Source organism: Haliotis cracherodii, unplaced genomic scaffold, assembly GCF_022045235.1.
Source record: "Haliotis cracherodii isolate W230 unplaced genomic scaffold, xgHalCrac1.p SCAF_1, whole genome shotgun sequence".
NCBI classification, from domain to species: Eukaryota; Metazoa; Mollusca; class Gastropoda; order Lepetellida; family Haliotidae; genus Haliotis; species Haliotis cracherodii.
In genome coordinates, this window is record NW_027266264.1 from 52,992,139 (window position 1) to 53,012,126 (window position 19,988).

The 19,988-nt window shown below is 43.0% G+C and overlaps 1 protein-coding gene across 1 annotated transcript in view; it reads right to left on the bottom strand.

Annotated features, from left to right (window-relative positions):
- The window catches only part of LOC139479391 (cartilage oligomeric matrix protein-like), a 35,323-nt gene that overhangs the window by 7,122 nt on the left and 8,213 nt on the right, over positions 1–19,988 (bottom strand). The window contains exons 4-19 of the mRNA XM_071262248.1: positions 17,959–18,361; positions 17,254–17,333; positions 14,986–15,046; positions 14,105–14,281; positions 11,845–12,068; positions 11,198–11,338; positions 10,102–10,176; positions 7,597–7,752; positions 6,664–6,768; positions 4,635–4,742; positions 3,871–4,036; positions 3,626–3,744; positions 2,540–2,592; positions 2,185–2,270; positions 1,325–1,420; positions 975–1,153 (exon numbers count right to left, since the gene is read on the bottom strand). Coding sequence (XP_071118349.1) covers positions 975–1,153; positions 1,325–1,420; positions 2,185–2,270; positions 2,540–2,592; positions 3,626–3,744; positions 3,871–4,036; positions 4,635–4,742; positions 6,664–6,768; positions 7,597–7,752; positions 10,102–10,176; positions 11,198–11,338; positions 11,845–12,068; positions 14,105–14,281; positions 14,986–15,046; positions 17,254–17,333; positions 17,959–18,361 — 2,229 coding nt within the window. The remainder of the gene's footprint in view (positions 1–974; positions 1,154–1,324; positions 1,421–2,184; positions 2,271–2,539; positions 2,593–3,625; positions 3,745–3,870; positions 4,037–4,634; positions 4,743–6,663; positions 6,769–7,596; positions 7,753–10,101; positions 10,177–11,197; positions 11,339–11,844; positions 12,069–14,104; positions 14,282–14,985; positions 15,047–17,253; positions 17,334–17,958; positions 18,362–19,988) is intronic.

Sequence of the window (19,988 nt, forward strand, 5' to 3'; positions counted from 1 at the left end):
ACCAGACACTCTGGTGACTGACATCATGAGCATCGATCTACACAACTAGAATACGATGACATGCCTGACCACCCGATCCAGTTAGTTTCCTTTTACGGCAAGCATTGGTTGCTGAAGATCAAGTCTAACATGGATCTTCACGGTGTCTGACATATATGATTGGTTATCAACCAATACGGGGCAATGTAATGACCCCAGAAGAGCTGCTCGAGTTATACAAATTTGTAGGTTGTTAAACCACACGCAGCAATGTTCCAGCGACATAACGGCGCCCTGTTCATAATCGATTCTGGGCCAGAATTATTCTGTGAATATCATCAGAAGTGTTATTATAGTTTTTCTTATTCTTTCAGATACGGGTTTGTTTGTTGTTTAACGCCACAATAGTCAAGCTATTACGGCGGTCTGGAAAATAATCGTGTCTTGACCAGACAATCCAGTGATTGACATCATGAGTGTCAATCCACGCAATTGGGATCGATGACATACATCAACCAAGTCAGCGAGCCTGACCACCCGATCCCGTTAGTCGCCTTTTACGACAAGCATAGTCGCCTTTTAGGGCAAGTATGGGTTGCTGAAGACCTATTTTACTCCGGATCTTCACGGGTCTGTAGATACTTGTAGTTTGTAGACATCGAAAAAACAAATAAAGCTTGAGTGTGTAGAAAACTAAATATGGATTTTTAATCTTTGAATATGAGATGTTTTGCTTACGTGATGTGTGTAAAGGCAGTTAAGACAAGTTTCAATTTAAAAAAAAAAAGAATTCCATTATAAACAACCTTTTGCTTTTCTGCGATGTTTCTGATCATTGTATAAGCTCCAACCTTGCAAGTACTATCGAATATAATAAGAATATATAAGATAAGTGTTCCGTAAAATGAATATACCCAGACAAAATCTTTCGTAGAACAGCATTTTCAGGATCTCCATCCCAGGTAGGGTCTATTTGTCATCCTTTCGTAGCTCACCTGGTTAAGAATGATCCAGTTAGGATCAATCTGCGAGTCTCCCTCGGGATCAAGGATCACTGTCTGGTATGCCCTGAAGTCGGTGGCGTAGATGTCTCCGTTGTCGGGGCACACGTCCAGCTGATCCGGTTGACCATCGCCGTCGTTGTCGTCCTGGCAAACGTCACCTTTGCCGTCCCCTGATTAGGATGTATTCATTACTAAATATGTATTTTTGTTCTTAGAACCTTTTCATCAAAGTGAGGTGATATTGAAACAGCTATGTCTAAGGCAACAGGTTCTGCACAACCCCCTAAGTATGGCTTAACTGCTTTGGTATACAAATTGATGGTAATAAATATTTTCCTTACTGTCCGAATCCAACTGGTCAGGGTTGGGCACTAAAGGACAGTTGTCCACGGGGTCGGGAATCTTGTCGTTGTCGTCGTCGCTGTCACAAGCATCACCTACAACAGGGAAACATCATTGAGAACGGCTTAATGGATACATGGGTCCCGTGTCACGTGGAGCGAGTCACATGTACAGGCAAACTAGTGGTCAAAAGTGTGAGCATCAATCATAGTGTACAAAAGTGAGTGAGAAAGTGAGTGAGTTGATTTAACGCTGCTTTTAACAGTATTCCAGTTATATCACGGCGTGTCAGCTTAATGTGGTAGGAAAGCCCAAAGTGATGCAGGTCTCAGACGTTTACCACTTCGGGGAAACCCATAAGCACGGGTATGGTGCTGACAGACCCAGAAACATAATCCGGGCGAACCGGGATTCGAACCCACAATCATAGGTTTCTGGCTTGCCCAAGGGACGCAACTCTGCACAGCGAATCGCGGCGCCTTAGACGACTGGGCCACCCGTGCCCCCTAGTGTACAAAAGGGACGGCGGGGTAGCCCAGTAGTTAAAACATTCGCTCGTCGCGCGCAAGGCCCGCGTTCGATTCTCCATATGGGTATAATGTGTGACGCCCATTTGTGGTGTCCTGAGCCCTGTTATTGTAGGAATATTGCAAATGGCGACGTTAAACTGTCAGGTACATTGTTCAAACTCATGACACACTTTCCAAGCAATACTTAACATACTCAAGATGAGCAACAGGTTCTCGTTTTAATGGGAGGAAGTGGTATTTGCTAGACGTTCCCACAATGCAATGGGTGTACAAGTGATTACTGCAGCCTGAACGTCACTGCTGACCAGACGTGACCCACGTCCACTAACCTTGACCATCCTTATCAGCATCCACCTGGTCAGCGTTAGGCTCCGCCACGCAATTGTCCTTGTTGTTTTGAATGCCGTCACGGTCGCTGTTCAACAACATCACACACAACATTATTTAAGTTAAGAAGCAATGAGTGAGTGAGTTGGGGTTAACGCTGCTTTGGACAGTATTTCAGTTATGACATGATATTGGAGGAAAATTCGCAGTGATGTAGGGTTAAGACATATACCACCTTGGTGTAACCCACGATCGCGGGTATAGTACCTTGAAACATAATGAGGAATCATAAGTTTGTGGCACGCCAAAAGAACGCAACCCCGCTCTGTGAAAACATAGACTTATAAATAGACTTACTCATCATTGTTGGTGTCGCACACGTCTCCCACAAGGTCGTTGTCACTATCGAACTGCCAGACAAGAAGAAACAGGTTTAGGTGGTTGAGTTGGTGGTTGAGGGGGTGGTTGAGTAAGTGATTGAGTGGAGTGGGTGAGTTGGACAAATACGAACAAATACGTATGTTTGTTGTTTAACGCCGCAATCAGCAGTATTCCAGCTTTAGGACGGTGGTATGTGATAATCGAGTCTGGACCAGACAATCCAGTGATTGACTTCATGAGCATCGATCAATGCAATTTGGGTACGTTGACATCCATCAACCAAGTCAGCGAGCCTGACCACCCGATCCCGTTATTCGCCTCTTACGACAAGCATAGTCGCCTTTTACGGCAAGCATGGGTTGCTGAAGACCTTTTCTATCCCGGGTCTTCACGGTGGGCCAAAATATGAAATATGTTATTTGTACAGGTTGGCTTTAACGAAACATATATTACAAATGAACTGACCGCCTCCTTGGCCTAGTGTTTTGAAGAGAGGAAGGTCGATGGTTTGATTCCCGGCCGAATCAAACCAAAAGGCGAAAAAATATGGTGTTTGTTGTTACCCTGCCTGGTGCTCGACATTAAGCGGCTCAAACAAGGACTTCAGGTCTGGCGTCAGTATATTGTACAAGCTGTACATACTGGTACTAACAACCACACACACGTGCTTGCACGTCGCTTTACAAGTGCAAAAATCTTGAACGAGACATCAAACCCCATTTTACTGGCGAACCTGACCTGGCTGTTCATCTCGCTGAATATGCATCAATAACATCGAGTCAAGGTAGACACAATTTTATGGATAACAACTTATTTAATACTGAAAAAAGCGACGTTTCGGTGTAGATCTTTATACCATTGTCAAGCAAGACAACATCGAGTCCATTAAGAAGGCGTAACTAAATTGTGCACATGAGTCTAAAATTCGACCTTGCAAAGGTTAAACAATCCTAGTTATTGGGAGCCAATGCAATTGGAATTCAACAGTCCGGATGTAACGAAGTGACATTCACAAACCCCTTCGTTACATCCGTAGTTTAGTCTTGCTCTAAAGTCACGAACCTGATTCTTATTTTTGATGTTCGGACAGTTATCACAAGCGTCGCCAACTCCATCGCTGTCGATATCAGCCTGGTCCACGTTTTTAACACGTACACAATTGTCGTCTTCGTTAAGAATACCTGTCAAAGTGATTAAAACACGTATAGGTAAAGAGAAACGATCTTTCAGCACAAATTATAATTGATGAATACATATTTTTTAAAGTTAAGTTTTATTCATTAAAGTCACTGAAGTCCAGATCTCACCGTCGTTGTCGATGTCCGGATCACAGTTGTCTCCCATGCCGTCTGTGTCGGTGTCCGTCTGGTCAGGGTTGGGGATAGTGGGGCAGTTGTCACAAGCGTCCCCTCTCTTGTCCGGGTCACGTTCTGAATCACTCTGGTCAGGGTTGGCTACCAAGGGGCAGTTATCCTGAAATGAGTGAGTAAGTGAGTGAGTTGGGTTTAAAGCCGCTTTTAACAGTATTCCAGTTATATCACGGCGTGTCAGCTTAATGTGGGAGGAAAGTCCGAAGTGATGCAGGTCTCAGACGTTTACCATTTTGGTGAAACCCAGGAGCACGGGTATGGTGCTGACAAACCTAGAAACATAATCGGGGCGAACCGGGATTCGAACCCACAATCATAGGTTTCTGGCTTGCCCAAGGGACGCAACTCTGCACAGCGAATCGCGGCGCCTTAGATGACTGGGCCACCCGTGCCCCCATCCTGAGAAAGCATGATGACAATATATACCTGTCGTACCTGTGTTGAATTGAATGTTGTTTTACGTCACAGTAGAGACAATAAGGTATGAAAAAAGACAATTAATGGGTTGTGTGAAAATGTTTCGGATTGTTTAATAATTCCAGATCAAGATGATGACAATATCTACTTAACGTAATCGAGGTTGTTAGTGAATGCATGTTGTTTTACTTCGCAGTTAGCAATATTCTGAAATCATTTCAGTTTGTCCTCTAAATCCAAAACATGTGTATACAGCATCATATTAATTCTAGAGGACCACTAACCGGATTGTTGATGATACCGTCGTTGTCCATGTCCTCGTCGCAGGAATTGCCAATGCCGTCTCCATCGGCGTCCTCCTGGCCGCTGTTCGGCACATCGATACAGTTGTCCTGGAATCAGATTTAGTAAGGGAATGTTATTTCATTTCAGTAATCCGTCTCACGAGAAACATTATAAGTGTGACAGGAAAACTATATCTGATCACATGGTAATCAATCATGGGAAATGTGCACCGGCACATCCATCACTGGGCCATCCTAACCACCCACATAAAACTGTGGACCAGCATTACCATTGAGTAAGTCAAAAATTGAGTGAGTGAGTATGGTTTTACGCCGCTTTTAGCAATATTCCAGCAATATCACGGCGTGAGACACCAGAAATAGGCTTCACACATTGTACCCATGTCGGGAATCGAACCCGGGTCTTCGGCGTGACTAGCGAACGCTTTAACCACTAGGCTACCCGACCGCCCGTTATCAACAACAACTTTACAGAGGGTAACAGGTACTTCGGTGAGTGAGTATGGTTTTACGCCGCCCTTAGCAATAATCTAGCATTATCACGGCGGGGGACACCAGAAATGGGCTTAACTCATTATACCCATGTTGGAAACCAAACCCGGGCCTTCGACATGACGAGCGAACACTTTAACTACTAGGCTACCCCACCCCCCAGTAGGTAAAACGGGTATGGATAAGAACATTACACAAACGGGTACAACATCTGCAAATGATCGGTTGGTTGGTTTGTTGTTTAACGCCGCACTCAGCAATATTCCAGCTATATGACGGCGGTCTGTAAAGAATCGAGTCTGGACCAGATAATCCAGTGATTAATATTATGCGCATCGATCTACGCAATTGGGATCGATGACATGCATCAACCAAGTCAGCGAGTCTGACCACCCGATCCCGTTAGTCGCCTTTTACCACAAGCATAGTCACCTTTTACGGCAAGCATGGGTTGCTGAAGACCTATTCTACCCTGGAATCTTCACGGGTCCATGAATAATATCACAAGTGTCCAACCAATATTGGCGTTTAAAACTGGTACAGATTTAAGAAAAAACTTTACTATTGTTACAACTGTTTTTGCAAGTATTGATATCACTAACAGCTTACCTAATTTCACGATAGTAGGGTTAACAAGAATATGAAACATAAATAACAAACTTTCGAAACAACAAACCAGCTGGAACATTTATAAAAATTGGCCATCTTTAGGAAAGAAATCCCGATCAAAATACACCCCAAACAGTAAAACACGAGTACTGTATCATAAAGTACATAACGTTGCCATGCTTATGTTTAAACAGGTATCGGAATTCTGTGGGAACATATGAGATACTCCAACCGCCTCCGTGGTCTAGGTGGTAGAGCGTCCGCCCGGAGAGCTGAAGGTCCGGGGTTCTATCCCCGACCATGTCATACCTAAAGACATTAAAATATGGTACTTGTTGTTACCCTGTCTGGCGCTCGGCATTAAGGGGCCAAGACAAGGACTGGTCGGCTCGGAGTCAGTATACTGTGTCTGAGTGGGGTATTCATGTTAAACTGCGGCATGGTATCTCAGTGGGCTAGCACTATAAATCGGCACCAGTCACACAAACACGTGCATGCACGTCGCTATATAAGTGCAATAATCTTGGACGCGACGTTAAACCCCATTTCACTACTTTTAGAGACTCCAGGTCGCTTGCATGGGACCACATGCGCACACTGCACCCTTTAACCCTGAGCCTTAATGATAATAATAACATCAATAATAATAACACTAATATCCACTACATTATTACCGCTGATTATTACGTACTTAATGATAATAATAACATCGATAATGATAACACTAATATGCACTACATTATTACCGCTGTCAGTAGATCAAAATCCACGCTCTTTTTTATTCTCAGCTCCCCGGGGAGTATCCTTGGCAAATCAAACAGCGAAAATACTTGTTAATTTGTTGAGTCCATGCTTATGACAGATACGAGCTCCCACTGAGTGAAGCAACCATAGCAGCTGTACACACCTTCCTACACCGTCGGTGACTACAGGGCAGGTCCTCGTCCGGGATGCCGTCCAAGTCGGTGTCGCGGAAACACAGCTTGCCGTCCCCGGCGTAGCCGACTTTACACTGTCGGACAAAGTGAAGAGACACATGAAAATATTTATCTGAACTTATATGAGTGAGTGAGTGAGTATGGTTTTACGCCGCTTTTAGCAATATTCCAGCAATATCACGGCGGGGGCACCAGAAATGGGCTTCACACATTGTACCCATGTCGGCGTGACGAGCGAACGCTTTAACCACTAGGCTACCCGACCGCCCAGAACTTCTGAAATATGAAGCATACTAAACATTTTGTTTTATAGGTGATCGTCTGAGAACAACGTGTTAAGGCATATTGCAACATGATAACTTAACTGGAAGGCAAAAGAACCTATATGAAATCTGGATTTGACCCAAAAATTACAAACGTTTTCAAAACCTCATGAGGTTGAAACAGACGCCGAAACGCTGGAAACATAATGCCAAAACACAACTATGATACAAGTTTCAAATACATCACCATCGATTAACCATTTCTTTTTTGTTTCATTTTTGGTCACCATCAAACATGGGTGTATACCTTCTTTGGACCGGCAGTCTTTTCTGGCAGATATTGAAGCAGTATGTGTTCTGACATACAGCTGGTCCCCGTGAACATCCCGGGTAGAATTAGCCTTTAGCAACCCATGTTTGCTGTAAGAGGCGACTAACGGGATTGGTCGGACAGTGTCGATGAGTTGGTTGATGCATGTCATCGTATTGCGCAGATCGATGCTGATAATGTCAGTCACTGGATTGTCTGGTCCAGACTCGATTATTACAGACCACCGTCATATAGCGGGAATACTGCTGAGTGCGGCGTCAAACAAAAAAACAATAACAAACAAACAAACAAACAAACAAACTTCTCACCTGGCAGAAGTAGCCCTCCTGTCCTGGTCGTCGGACGCACTTAGCGTTGCCGTGGCACCTCGTACTCCCGTCAGGACACAGAAGGCCGCCCTCACGGCATCCCACAGTCTGGTTCCCTATAAATCCTGGCAGACACTCGCCGCATACCCTTGAACCCTGCCAGTGAAAACAGTGTTGGTAACTCTCCACTTCTTATATGATTTTCAAATGTAAGCATAGTACACGAACAACAATATTCCACCACTATTCAAAGCGAAGGATCTGGTTTACCATATACTGGTGTCATCAAGGTAACTTAGATAGGGACCGGGTGTGAGTGAGTGAGTTTGGTTTAACGCCCTTTTTCAACAGTATTCCAGTTATATCACAGCGTGTCAGCTCAATGTGGGAGGAAAGCCCGAAGTGATGCAGGTCTCAGACGTTTACCACTTCGTTGAAACCCACAAGCACGGGTATGATGCTGACAAACCTAGAAACATAATCGGGGCGAACCGGGATTCGAACCCACAATCATAGGTTTCTGGCGTGCCCAAGGGACGCAACTCTGCACAGCGAATCGCGGCGCCTCAGACGACTGGGCCACCCGTGCCCCCGGACCGGGTATGATGAGGGTGGGACACAAAGGGATCGAGTGTCCATAAGGTAACCTTGATGGGAACTGTGTGTCATCACTGTCACTTAGATGGGATTCGGGTGTCGTTTAGATGATTGAAATGTGATATTAAGTCTACTTTGATGTGTAATATGAACTCAGGTACCCGGTTATCGATCTGGAATCCAGTTTTAAAGCTCAACTTTAATGTAACATAATGAGATACGGTAACCGCAACCATTACTAACTGAAACTGGATGGTGGATACCAAGGTTAGCTCTCTACTTGGAGCTGGCTCATGACACTATGAACAGCGAGTGTAGATATTTTAGTTCAGCTCCAAATTTCAATATTTCCATGGCTTGACTATGTGCCATGTTTTTTTGGCGACAATTATTTTACGAGCGCTTCATCTGTTCTGATTTCCGTAACATCACAGATGGAGTTATATCATCACGACCCAGTTGATATGCAAGATAATGGAAAAGAAACTACGAAGTTTAGAATAGTGTCTGGGAGCTTATGGATTTTCATTGGATCTCCCAGTTTTCTCAACATTTTTCATTTTGAAATATTTTGTCATATCAACTAAACGATGCACATTGAAAGGTACAACACTGCCACGAGTTAAATGCAATAATTTCTGAATAATTTTCCTTAAATGCTAAAACAATTATGCAGAAAAATATTTTAAAATATCCGGTCAGAGTAAATTTTAATGATGAACACCAACTTTCGGAAGAAATGAGATAAAACATAAAAGTCCTGTTTCGTATAAATGATTTGGGTGTTTTTGAAAATTAAATGACGAAACATCGACCCAGCTACATCTCGACTATATGATCGGACCTTGACTAGGCGCACCTGTTGTCGGTGTGAACACCGGATATCATTGGTTTGTTGTTTAACGCCGCACTCAGCAATATTCCAGATATATGACGGCGGTCTGGAAATAATCGAGTCTGGACCAGACAATCCAGTGATTAATATCATGAGCATCGATCCACGCAATTGGGATCGATGACATGCATCAACCAAGTGAGCGAGCCTGACCACCCGATCCCGTTAGTCGCCTCTAACGACAAGCATTGTCACCTTTCAGGGCAAGCATGGATTGCTGAAGACCTACTCTATCCGGGAATCTTCACGGGTAGTCACGGATATCAAATACTATCCACAGTCACTAGTAATTGATGTTATCCCATTTTGTCACATTGATGTGAAATATATTGCTCACAATGATGATGATGATGATGATAAAAATGTTTAGGGTGAGTGACTGAGTATGACTTTAGGCTGCTTATAGCAATATTCCAGCAACATCGCGTCGGGGGACACCAGAAATGGGCTTCACACATTGTGTCCATGTGGGGAAACGAACCCTGGTCTTCAGCGTGACGATCGAACGCTTGAACCACTTGGCTACCCCACCCTAGAGATTCCTGGTTAGAATACGTCCCCACGATTCTCGTATGCATCATGGATCGGGTGGCCAGGTGCGGTGATGTCGTGTCATCGTACCCCGGCGGCGTTGGCAGTTGTTTACTGATTTAATTGCTTGTCTGTTTTTTAACGCCGAACCCATCAATATTCCAGCCATATGACGGCTATGTGGGTAATCGAGTCTGTTCTAGACAGCCACTGATCGATATTGTGAGGAACGATCCCATCCATCCAGGTACGAACACACGCAATCAATCAAATCACCGAACCTGACCACCCGACCTATTTGGTTACTTCTTATGACCAGCATTGGTTGCTGGGGACCAACTGTAACCCGAAGTCCCCACGGGGTCACTTGTTTGTCTCCATTATATACAGGTCACAATCATACAGTTGTAAAATTGCTGAGTGCAGCTTTACGCAACATTTACGCATAACACTGTATAATGCCAGCGATGTTATAAACTCACCGGAGTGTTGACACAGACGGAATTGGGGACGCAGCCGCCGTTACCGTCCTCGCACTCGTTTATGTCCGTACACACCTGGGCAGGTAAAAAGTTGCAACATATTGCATTACTTCATATACACAACTCAATTTCTGACAGGGACAGCGAACTATTTCATGCTATACACGTGTACATTACATATACAATGAAACCTCGTTAACGCCAAGTCCCAGGGACCGTCGAACATATATGTTGTTCATTCTCGTTCGAGTGAGTGAGTGAGTTGGGTTTAACGCCGCTTTAAACAGTATTCCATTTATTCTCACGGCGTGTCAGCTTAATGTGGGAGGAAAGCCCGAAGTGATGCAGGTCTCAGACGTTTACCACTTCGGTGAAACCCACGAGCACGGGTATGGTGCTGACAAACCTAGAAACATAATCGGAGGGAACCGGGATTCGAACCCACAATCATATGTTTCTGGCGTGCCCAAGGGACGCTACTCTGCAAAGCGAATCGCGGCGCCTTAGACGACTGGGCCACCCGTCCCCCATCTCGTTCGAGAAAAATGGAGTGCCGATGTGAGACCATATTGCGACCATAACCATGCCATAGAATTACATCGTCTGATATAACGATTTTACGTGTGCCAAGGATAAATAGGAACTTCTCTATCAATAATTAAGTATAACACATGTTATATTTGGGATAACACTTTCTGAGTAAAGTACAGATTCTCGTACTTTTTGAGGGCTGAGTCTCGTCCGGGATTCGAACCAACACTGCCAGAGTGAGGCCCCTAATCGCCAGCAAAGTCAGCGATGTAACCCACTCAGCCACCGAGGCTTCCACACAAAATGAAAGTCCGACAACTGGTAGTCTAGATCACGTACTTTGTGTACCCCTCTGACATGTGTAAATCAAGTATAATATACTTCATTTCTTAAGACATTCAACTGACTCAAATATAAAAAAATATTCGATCTAAACTGCCAGACAATAAAAAGTATGCAAGTAAGTTTGATGGTGGCCAATTAACAATAAATGGTTTGGATAATTTTCGTACCTGAACTTGAATACGTTTGTGTACTGATTATATAATTGCCGTTGTATACATACCTGCTTCTGACGCTGAGCGGCCGCGATCCCCACCCCCTGAATCTCTGGACTAGTGAAGCCCGGGGGACAGGCTGAGCACGTGAACCCGGGGGACAGGTTTTCACACATGGCCAAGTCATCACATGGGCGGCTGTATCGACACTGTAAAGAAAACATAATACCCGATTTTGAAATGTAATTAGTTTCATTGATAGCCCTAAAAGAGGCTGAGACCCGTGAAGATCCCTGGTAGACTAGGTCTTCAGCAACCCATGCCCGTCGTAAGAGGGGACTATGCTTGTCGAAAGAGGCGACTAACGGGATCGAGTGGTCAGGCTCGCTGACTTCGTTGATGCATGACATCGTATCCCAATTGCGTACGTCGATGCTCATGATATCAATCACTGGACTGCCTGGTCCAGACTCGACTATTTATAGACCGTCGTCATATAGCTGGCATATTGCCGAGTGCGGCGTTAAACAACAAACAAACAAAAGAAATAAGAGGCTCTTGATTGACTATAAACCAAACAACCAACAGACCATATGATTAAATATTTTAGGAATATTCTTTTTTTAAAAATCCACATGTAATATAATTTTGTTTCTAAGCCACACATGAATCTTGACGTGGAACCTTTATGGCAAACAACCCAGAGATGACTGACCTCGTCGATGTCCTCGCACACGGTGCCGTTGCCGGAGTAGCCTGTGGGGCAGGGGCCGCACACGTAGCCACTGGCTGTATCTTCACAGGTCACGCCCGGGAAGCAGGGTCTCGCTGCACATGTGACCTTGATGGGTTGGCATCCTCGTCGTGACCCGTCACCGGTCAGCCCGGGGGGACAGGATCCGCAGCGGAAGCCTCGCTCCCCGTCTACACACCGGACACCTACACACAGGATAAAAGTCGCAAGATTAACGTAAAGGTTTTATCAGGACTTCGATGGTTCTTTCAATGCAGTGAACTTTGTAAAAATTGTCACCATGGCTACCATATAACCAGCTTTTTTTCTATTTTTATTCCATTACATCTATTGAGACTGTTAATAGTCAACTATGTATCGATGACAACTATCGATATTTCAACTTGCTATCGACGTATTAGAATCACTCCATAGACTATCGATAGTACTCGAGATAAATCGTTACACACCTATTGATGATGCAGTTTCTCCATGTTTGAATACTTTTCCTCATTGATGAGACCCGTGAAGATCCGGGGTAGAATAGGTCTTCAGCAACCCATGCTTGCCGTAAAAGGTGACTATGCTTGTCGTAAAAGGCGACTAACGGGATCGGGTGGTCAGACTCGCTGACTTGGTTGATGCATGGCATCGATCCCAATTGCGTGGATCGGTGCTCATGATGTCAATCACTGGATTGTCTGGTCCAGACTCGATTATTTCCAGACCGCCGTCATATAGGTGGAATATTGCTGTGTGCGGCGTAAAACAACCAACCAACCAACCTCAATGATGATGAATGGTAGTTCAAGCACCAAGGAACAACACTTCAGGTCATCAAAGTTACGATTTTTTCTTCGCATGAAACATGAAAGATCTTTCTTCAGGGCGATCAATACCAAATTTTATTTGTTTCTGTCTGGTAATAAATACAATTTTACTAATATCGCAGTTTTTGTAACTGTTTATCGGTATTTGTACATGGGAGAATAATTGATTGTCATTGGTCAGTTAGAAGTATCAAATAGCAATAACATCTCTAATACATAACTAAAACTGCTGATTTTACAGACAGACCATCCGTATGGGTACCTATTTGCACTGCTTTGTAGGTGCATGGGTCTCCCGCCCCGTGTAGTAGGGCACGCACATATACAAAAGTTGACAATGTCGCAAACACCGTCAATCTTAGTTGAAATATACTTCGAATTTACACATCGATCTGCCATATGCGTTTGTTATGAGACGCCTAACACTAGGAAAACGTCGAAATCGCCTTAAAATCGTCGTTTTCCACGAGTGCTTAATCATCGTTTGTCCCTTGTGATTGTTGGTCTCATAACACATCATGTAACAAGAATGTGTTTTTTCTTATGAAAACAGATGTCTCCACTTACCATTTTTTGATACATTAGTTCAAGTTGTTACTATGAATGTGTTTGCAAATCCGAAAAACAACAACTGCAAATTGTAGACGGAAAGATAATGGTTTCATATAGAAATATTCATAAGCTGTAGAGTTTAGGAGGGAAACAAACGCCAATTGTTTGGGAGTAAGCACAAGAAATTAAAAATAGTTAAAAATATGAAAAGGCAATAGTTGAGCATGTGGTCATTGCACATGTATAGTTTCACTGCAAAAATAGTTATTAGTGTAGGAGTTATGGCTCGGAAACGAAGGCCTAGAGTTAGTCCAAATTGTTTCCCTGGAAATATAACAACATGCAATTTAGAAATGCCTTAATAGCAAAAGGCACCAGTTAAGCTGATGAGCAATGCATATTGCAAGTTTCTTTGAAATATGTTGAAAGGTTTCAAGCTATGGCCCGGAAACGAACCATACCCTCGTTTGAGACTAAGTCGAAATTGTAAAAAAACTGAACAATTCTAAAATATAAAAGGCACCAATTAAGATGCTGAGCAAGGCATATGCCAGGTTTCGTTGAAAACATTGAAAATTCTTTCTAGTTATGCCTCGGAATGGGATGGGAACGCCTCTGAGAAAAAAGCCGAGGGGACCAGAGCCAAAAACAAGTAGCCCCCCACCCCTCTTTCGGGATAGACATCACAATGCATGCAACATCAGGTGTATAGTTAGCTATTTAGTCGGATTGTCCGGGGCCCCCTCGTAGTTTCCGCTGGCATTTCGGTTTCAAATGAAGGTTATCTATTCAATCTATGTGACAACTCTCCGGTAGATTTATTTCTTCTTAATTCATTTTCACCCAGCATATGTCTTTACCTGGATAACAAGGGCTGTCTGCACACGAGGTATGACGCGTGCATGTCACTCCATCTCCATGGTAACCACGCGGACAGGCACCACACCGGAAGCCGGTCTCCGTATCAACGCACCTGACTCCCTCGAAACATGGACTGGACGAGCATCGTCTTACGTTCAAGGGCGAGGGTTGATCATCTTGAAGGTATTAGAGAGAAAATATAGTGTCATGGCACTGTAGCTCACCTGGATATGAAGTCAACAGCTTATATGTAAACTAAGACAACCACTTACATGTTGCTGTTAGCATTGATGTTCAAATATTTTCTTGATAAATACTAATTTATGGATGTACCTTACTTGAGAGAAGATAATATATTTTTTAATTTTTTAAACACCCATTGTTTTTTTCCGTGAACGGAGAAGCTGAACAATTTCATTTGGGGCTAAAATTATTTTCCCCGTATTTTATGGAGCAAATTATAAATAATTACATTTATTGTTATTCAATTGTAATACAGTAAACTACGGTTATAACGAACTCAAAGGGGCCACTAATTTTAGTTCGTTATAACCTTAGTTCGTTATAAGCATATCTATAGCACATATACAGCTGTGGCCGGGACAAAAATATAAGTTCGTTATATCCGTCAGTTCGTTATAAGCGTGTTCGTTATAAACGTAGTTTACTGTATACAAATATTAAATGGCATCAGGGTAATATTAAATACCAGTGCATAAGTAATCCCTAATCAAAGGCGTGCAGCAAAGAATGTTTCCAACAGTTTTGAACTAAAACTGGATGGGTGGACCCCAAAATGTAATTTTTACATAAGAATAAAAGTGAAGATTTGTTGATGATGACTAGACATTGTGTGTTGGACAAGTTTATCTCAACTCACTCGCTCCTCTACACATTGCACAACCAGCAAGCACCTCTCTCAGAGCGCGTGTCTCACGTTCCTGAAAAAGAAATACATTAATGACGTAAAGTACTAACCCCTGACTTATTTATTTTGTTTTTCTCATCTCCCACTGGTCATAAAGAACCGTCCCGCCAAAAGAAATATTTTTTTTAATATCCAGCCATTCCCCCGTTGAATACATATCATCCAACCATCGAAATGCATAAACGAATTTCCAGTTTCAGAAAATATTATTACATAGAAAAGGTTGCTTATTTACTGGAAGATTTTATTATATCGAAAAGGTTGCTTATTGTTTTAATCATCCTAAAGGTTTCTGCTTAAAGTGTCTTTAAAGCTCTCAACAGCTATAAAGCAAGTGTTGCACTTCGAATGTAGCACATCACTGATCTTTCTGTGAACCATACATGTTTTATCTTCCGATTGCCCGCTTCCACTGAAACTTAGCATGGAGATGAGAATCACACTCTGTAATATGTATCGGCTTATAGTACCTGCAGACAACTAGTTTAGTGTCCTCGTATCATTTTGGGACAAACCGGTTACGGAAGGGGCCATTCGTCATCACTCGCCCCTTTCCGTAACCTGCAAGAATACTCGTCCCCCAATCGATGAATGTTTTGTGCGAAAATACGGCAAACCAATCAGAACGCGCGTAGAAAGGTAAAAGAATCTATCAAGAGAAATCTTAGATTTGACATATGTCTCGCATTTAAACATATACCCAAGATACAGTTAAATGTGTTCAAACATACTGTATATAAATGCAAGCCCCGATGTGTTTTGAATAGCATCTGGTATGTATATGATCTATGGGGCAAATATTCGTGAATCGCACGTGAATGACGCAACGAGTTGAATTTTTTTTCACCTACGCCCTTTTGTGCTTAGACCGAACCCGGTCGCAAAGATGGCCACGAGAGGGGCACGGGTCGCTTTTTGGATTGTCCCGGAATAACACGAGTTGGTCACAAATTGGAAGATACGTGAATTCGTGACCACCCGTGTCATTCCGGGGAGGTTCGCTTTACAGTTTACAGAGATAGGCAAGTTGTGACGAATGACACAGAAGGCCGTCGAGGTCAAGACGCGCAGATGCTTGGTCGCATACACTCCTGGCCAATTCAACATACATGGCCACATAGATTTTACTGATCATAACGTACAATAACAATGTCTCGAGGTAAAGTAGCATATTTCTGTTTTCTACATCAAGTTGTCATTGAACGAGTAACAATGATCGAAACACAATGAAGTGGTCAATGTGACCCAAAACGTAAGTATCATTATCAAGATGTCTTTATTCATAATACTGAGTGAGTGAGTGAGTTGGGTTTAACGCCGCTTTTAACAGTATTCCAGTTATATCAAGGCGTGTCAGCTTAATGTGGGAGGAAAGCCCGAAGTGATGCAGGTCTCAGACGTTTACCACTTCGGTGAAACCCACGAGCACGGGTATGAAGCTTACAAACCTAGACACATAGTCGGGGCGAACCGGGATTCGAACCCACAATCATAGGAATCGCGGCGCCTTAGACGACTGGGCCACCCGTGTCCCCTCATAATACTGAGGAATCATGGGCCTACTGTACATGTTATATAGTATTGGGGGTGTATACATTTATAAGTAAACACATGTGGAACCTCTTAGCTTCATACCATGTAAAATGTCATTGACAGCTCTTTCGTTTTCACTACATTGTTACTTGACATTAACTAAACAAACTTCTATAAACTAGAATAAGATATATAATTTTTATCAATGAATTGTTTTCTGAGTTCAACATACAACGGACATTGTCATAAGAAATGTTTATCCCTTTCTACTTTCACAAAACTGACAAATTCTGTGGTTTTCACGTTCTCCATATATCTTCCCGTCTCGGTAAAGACACTTTAGAACCTCTTTTGTCGGGGGTATTAAAACCAAACTTTCACACTCGCTCCTAGACTAACATCTAGTCTCTGACATGAATATATTTTACAGAAAAAAACAAAGGAGCCCAGAGACTTTCTTCGCTTTCAAATACTGCAGTAATCTAGGCTTGCCAAGCATTATAGACTTGCATGGGCTTTATTGGATATATTTGTTTTAGGCAGGATGACAGATTAACTCGCTCCCAACAAGCATGGGTATTGGTGAGTGCTGTACCCTGGAATCTCCACAAAATTGAAACTGTACTCAAGAACAAGAACAAGAACAGGCCACCCTGGCCAAACACCCACCTTGTTACATGGACTCACCTGGTTCTGCATCTGACGCTGAAGTTCCTGCACCGTCCGCGTCAACTCCAACATCGCCTGTATCATCTGTACGGAAGGGTCTGCAACAATATTCTAGTAACATCCTGACTAAGAAGAAAATTTCATGCGACACTAGTCATAGTTGTAAATATCTCTGGCTTTGACTTGTCTAAATGCATTACAGATAATAGCAATGGTTCTTTATAGAAACCAGAGACACCATCGAGAAGGCGAATGTTTCTCTGATTTGAATATGCTAGTAGCAGTATTTCAGCAATATCACGGCGGAGAAGACCAAGAATGGGTTAGGAATCGAACCCAGTTCTTCCCCGGCATCACCCGACATCATTACACTTCATGCAACATACATAACATGACATGACAGATTAACTATCGTCAAATATACAATCGTGTGTTCTTGAGCTTGTTTTTAGTACCAGTATATGTTTCATGAATTATTACTGAACACAGAGGTGAACATAACAGCTATCTGTCAAGCAGCTTTATCAAAAAAGGCTTGTGTAGGCCTTGTGGAACCTTCGATAAAAGAACCTGTGATAAAAGAATTAAATTTTGCCACGTGTGACCTAAGGTCTTCTAGCATTTTCGTATGACTCGGTGACTGTCCCTAACCTATAACACTTTAAGTTTTCCCTGATATGTCCCCTCACTGCAGATCATTATATTCCGTATGCAACAAATCACCTGCTCCTGGTCCTGTAGGGTTAATTCTGTTGTTTAGATCATCAGCATTGTACCCTCCTCTCTGTTGGGGATTTTGTCGTCCCCTCGGTTGCTGAGGCTGCTGGCCTGTCGCAGAATCAGGCTGGCGGTTCGTGGAGGTGTCTGGTTGTCGGCCTCTGGAAGGATCGGGCTGTCGACCTCTAGACGGATCTGGTTGTTGTCTTGACGTGTCAGGTGAGGGTGTCGATCGTTCAGCAGGAACATTCCTCTCGGGGCTGAACCTCTCCTCTGCCCACGCCGGAACCTCCAGTTTGGGGGCCTCTGTCGTCGTGGGGATGTTGTATGCGTTCCTGCCACAGCCCTGAGACAACAACATGCTGTCCAACGACGTCCGAGAGTAGAACTTAAAGTTCGGGGTACGTCTCTGAAATATTGAGTGATATAGAATTTAATATCGCATCGGCATTGTTTCAGTCATATCGCTACAAGAACACATTATATATTCAAAAGTGAGTGTTATGACGATTAGATCAATAGTATTTCCATCGGTTTAATGTTTACTTGACAAAACACAGTTACAGTGATTAACTGGAGTATAGCTCGAGTAATCCGAAGTTCGAAAGAAGCGAAGTTCCGATATTAAACCGTAGTAGTGATAAGGAGTCTTCCGCGACCACAAAGTAACTTCGTCTTAAACGTGTATTTATATTAAATGCATACCCAAATTTTAACTACAAATTTAAGAAATTATACAAAGTAACATCGTTTCAAACGATATGCGGGCATTATAAGGTGTATTTGTATTAAATGCACACCCACATTTTAACTACTACTTGAAGAAATTATACCAGCATCCTTATCCCGAGTGATACACCATTATAATAAAAACTGCATAAAAAGGATTTCTAAGATGAAGTTTACGAGGTTGATATGTGTGTCTTTTAATCACTATCAAATAGTGATGATACCAGGTATTCGCGAAAAGGTGAGCGTATCCTGCCCCACCTCTGACACAATCACAAACACATCCAAAGGCAAGTCAACTGTTCACGTGACTTGCCACTCATGGTACTGTGGTGCTTTTTATTGCCATCACACAAATATCTGTATAAGATGCAACTGTCTGAATTTTGTTTCATTCTGTTGAATTTTCTGAGAGAGAAAGGTTGGTACAAGTATTGTTGAGCTTGGATTTACATAGTTCCCGACAGTAACCTGTCTCCATGCTAACTATGGTCCCTGTAGTATTGGTATATGTTAACATTATTCCAGTTATATCACGGCGTGTCAGCTTAATGTGGGAGGAAAGCCCGAAGTGATGCAGGTCTCAGACGTTTACCACTTCGGTGAAAGCCACGAGCACGGGTATGGTACTGACAAACCTAGACACATAATCCGGGCGAACCGGGATTCGAACCCATAATCATAGGTTTCGCAACTATGCAAGGGACGCAAATTTGTACAGCGAATCGCAGCACCTTAGACGACTAGTAATATGAAAGAATCGGGAGTTCTTTAGCTTCTATTGTGTGGTATGTATGGGAAGAAATTGCATTCTCTGCTTCAGGCAAACTGCTTGCCCTTACCACTTTCCTCAGCTCGCGATGTCACCCAGCAATATTGACACATGTGGCACGCATTTCAATATTCACAAATCTCACTAAGGCGTTCCATGTGGGAGTATTTCAGTTGTCAAAGACTTGACCGGTGGCGTGTCTATTTCACCTAAACACCCGCCATTGTATGTAGCTCTTTGCAGATTTCATGTTCATGGCAGAATGAAAGGTCTTTGTTTGAAGTGACCACAGCGGGAAATAGGTGTGGAATTACATACCAGTTGTCGCCGATGTACATGTGGAGACCATAAAGCCACTTAAACAACACAATCAGGTTTTGTTTGAAGTCCCTCTTTGTGGAAAACATACATGAAGAACCTGCATGCTCCCCATGTTGTGTCGAGGTGCCTTCTAAAACTCGCAATAGTCCAAGCCATGTGTGCAATGTTGTCAGGATAAGTCCAGTAACAAGGAAAAGTCAAAAGTCTTTACCAT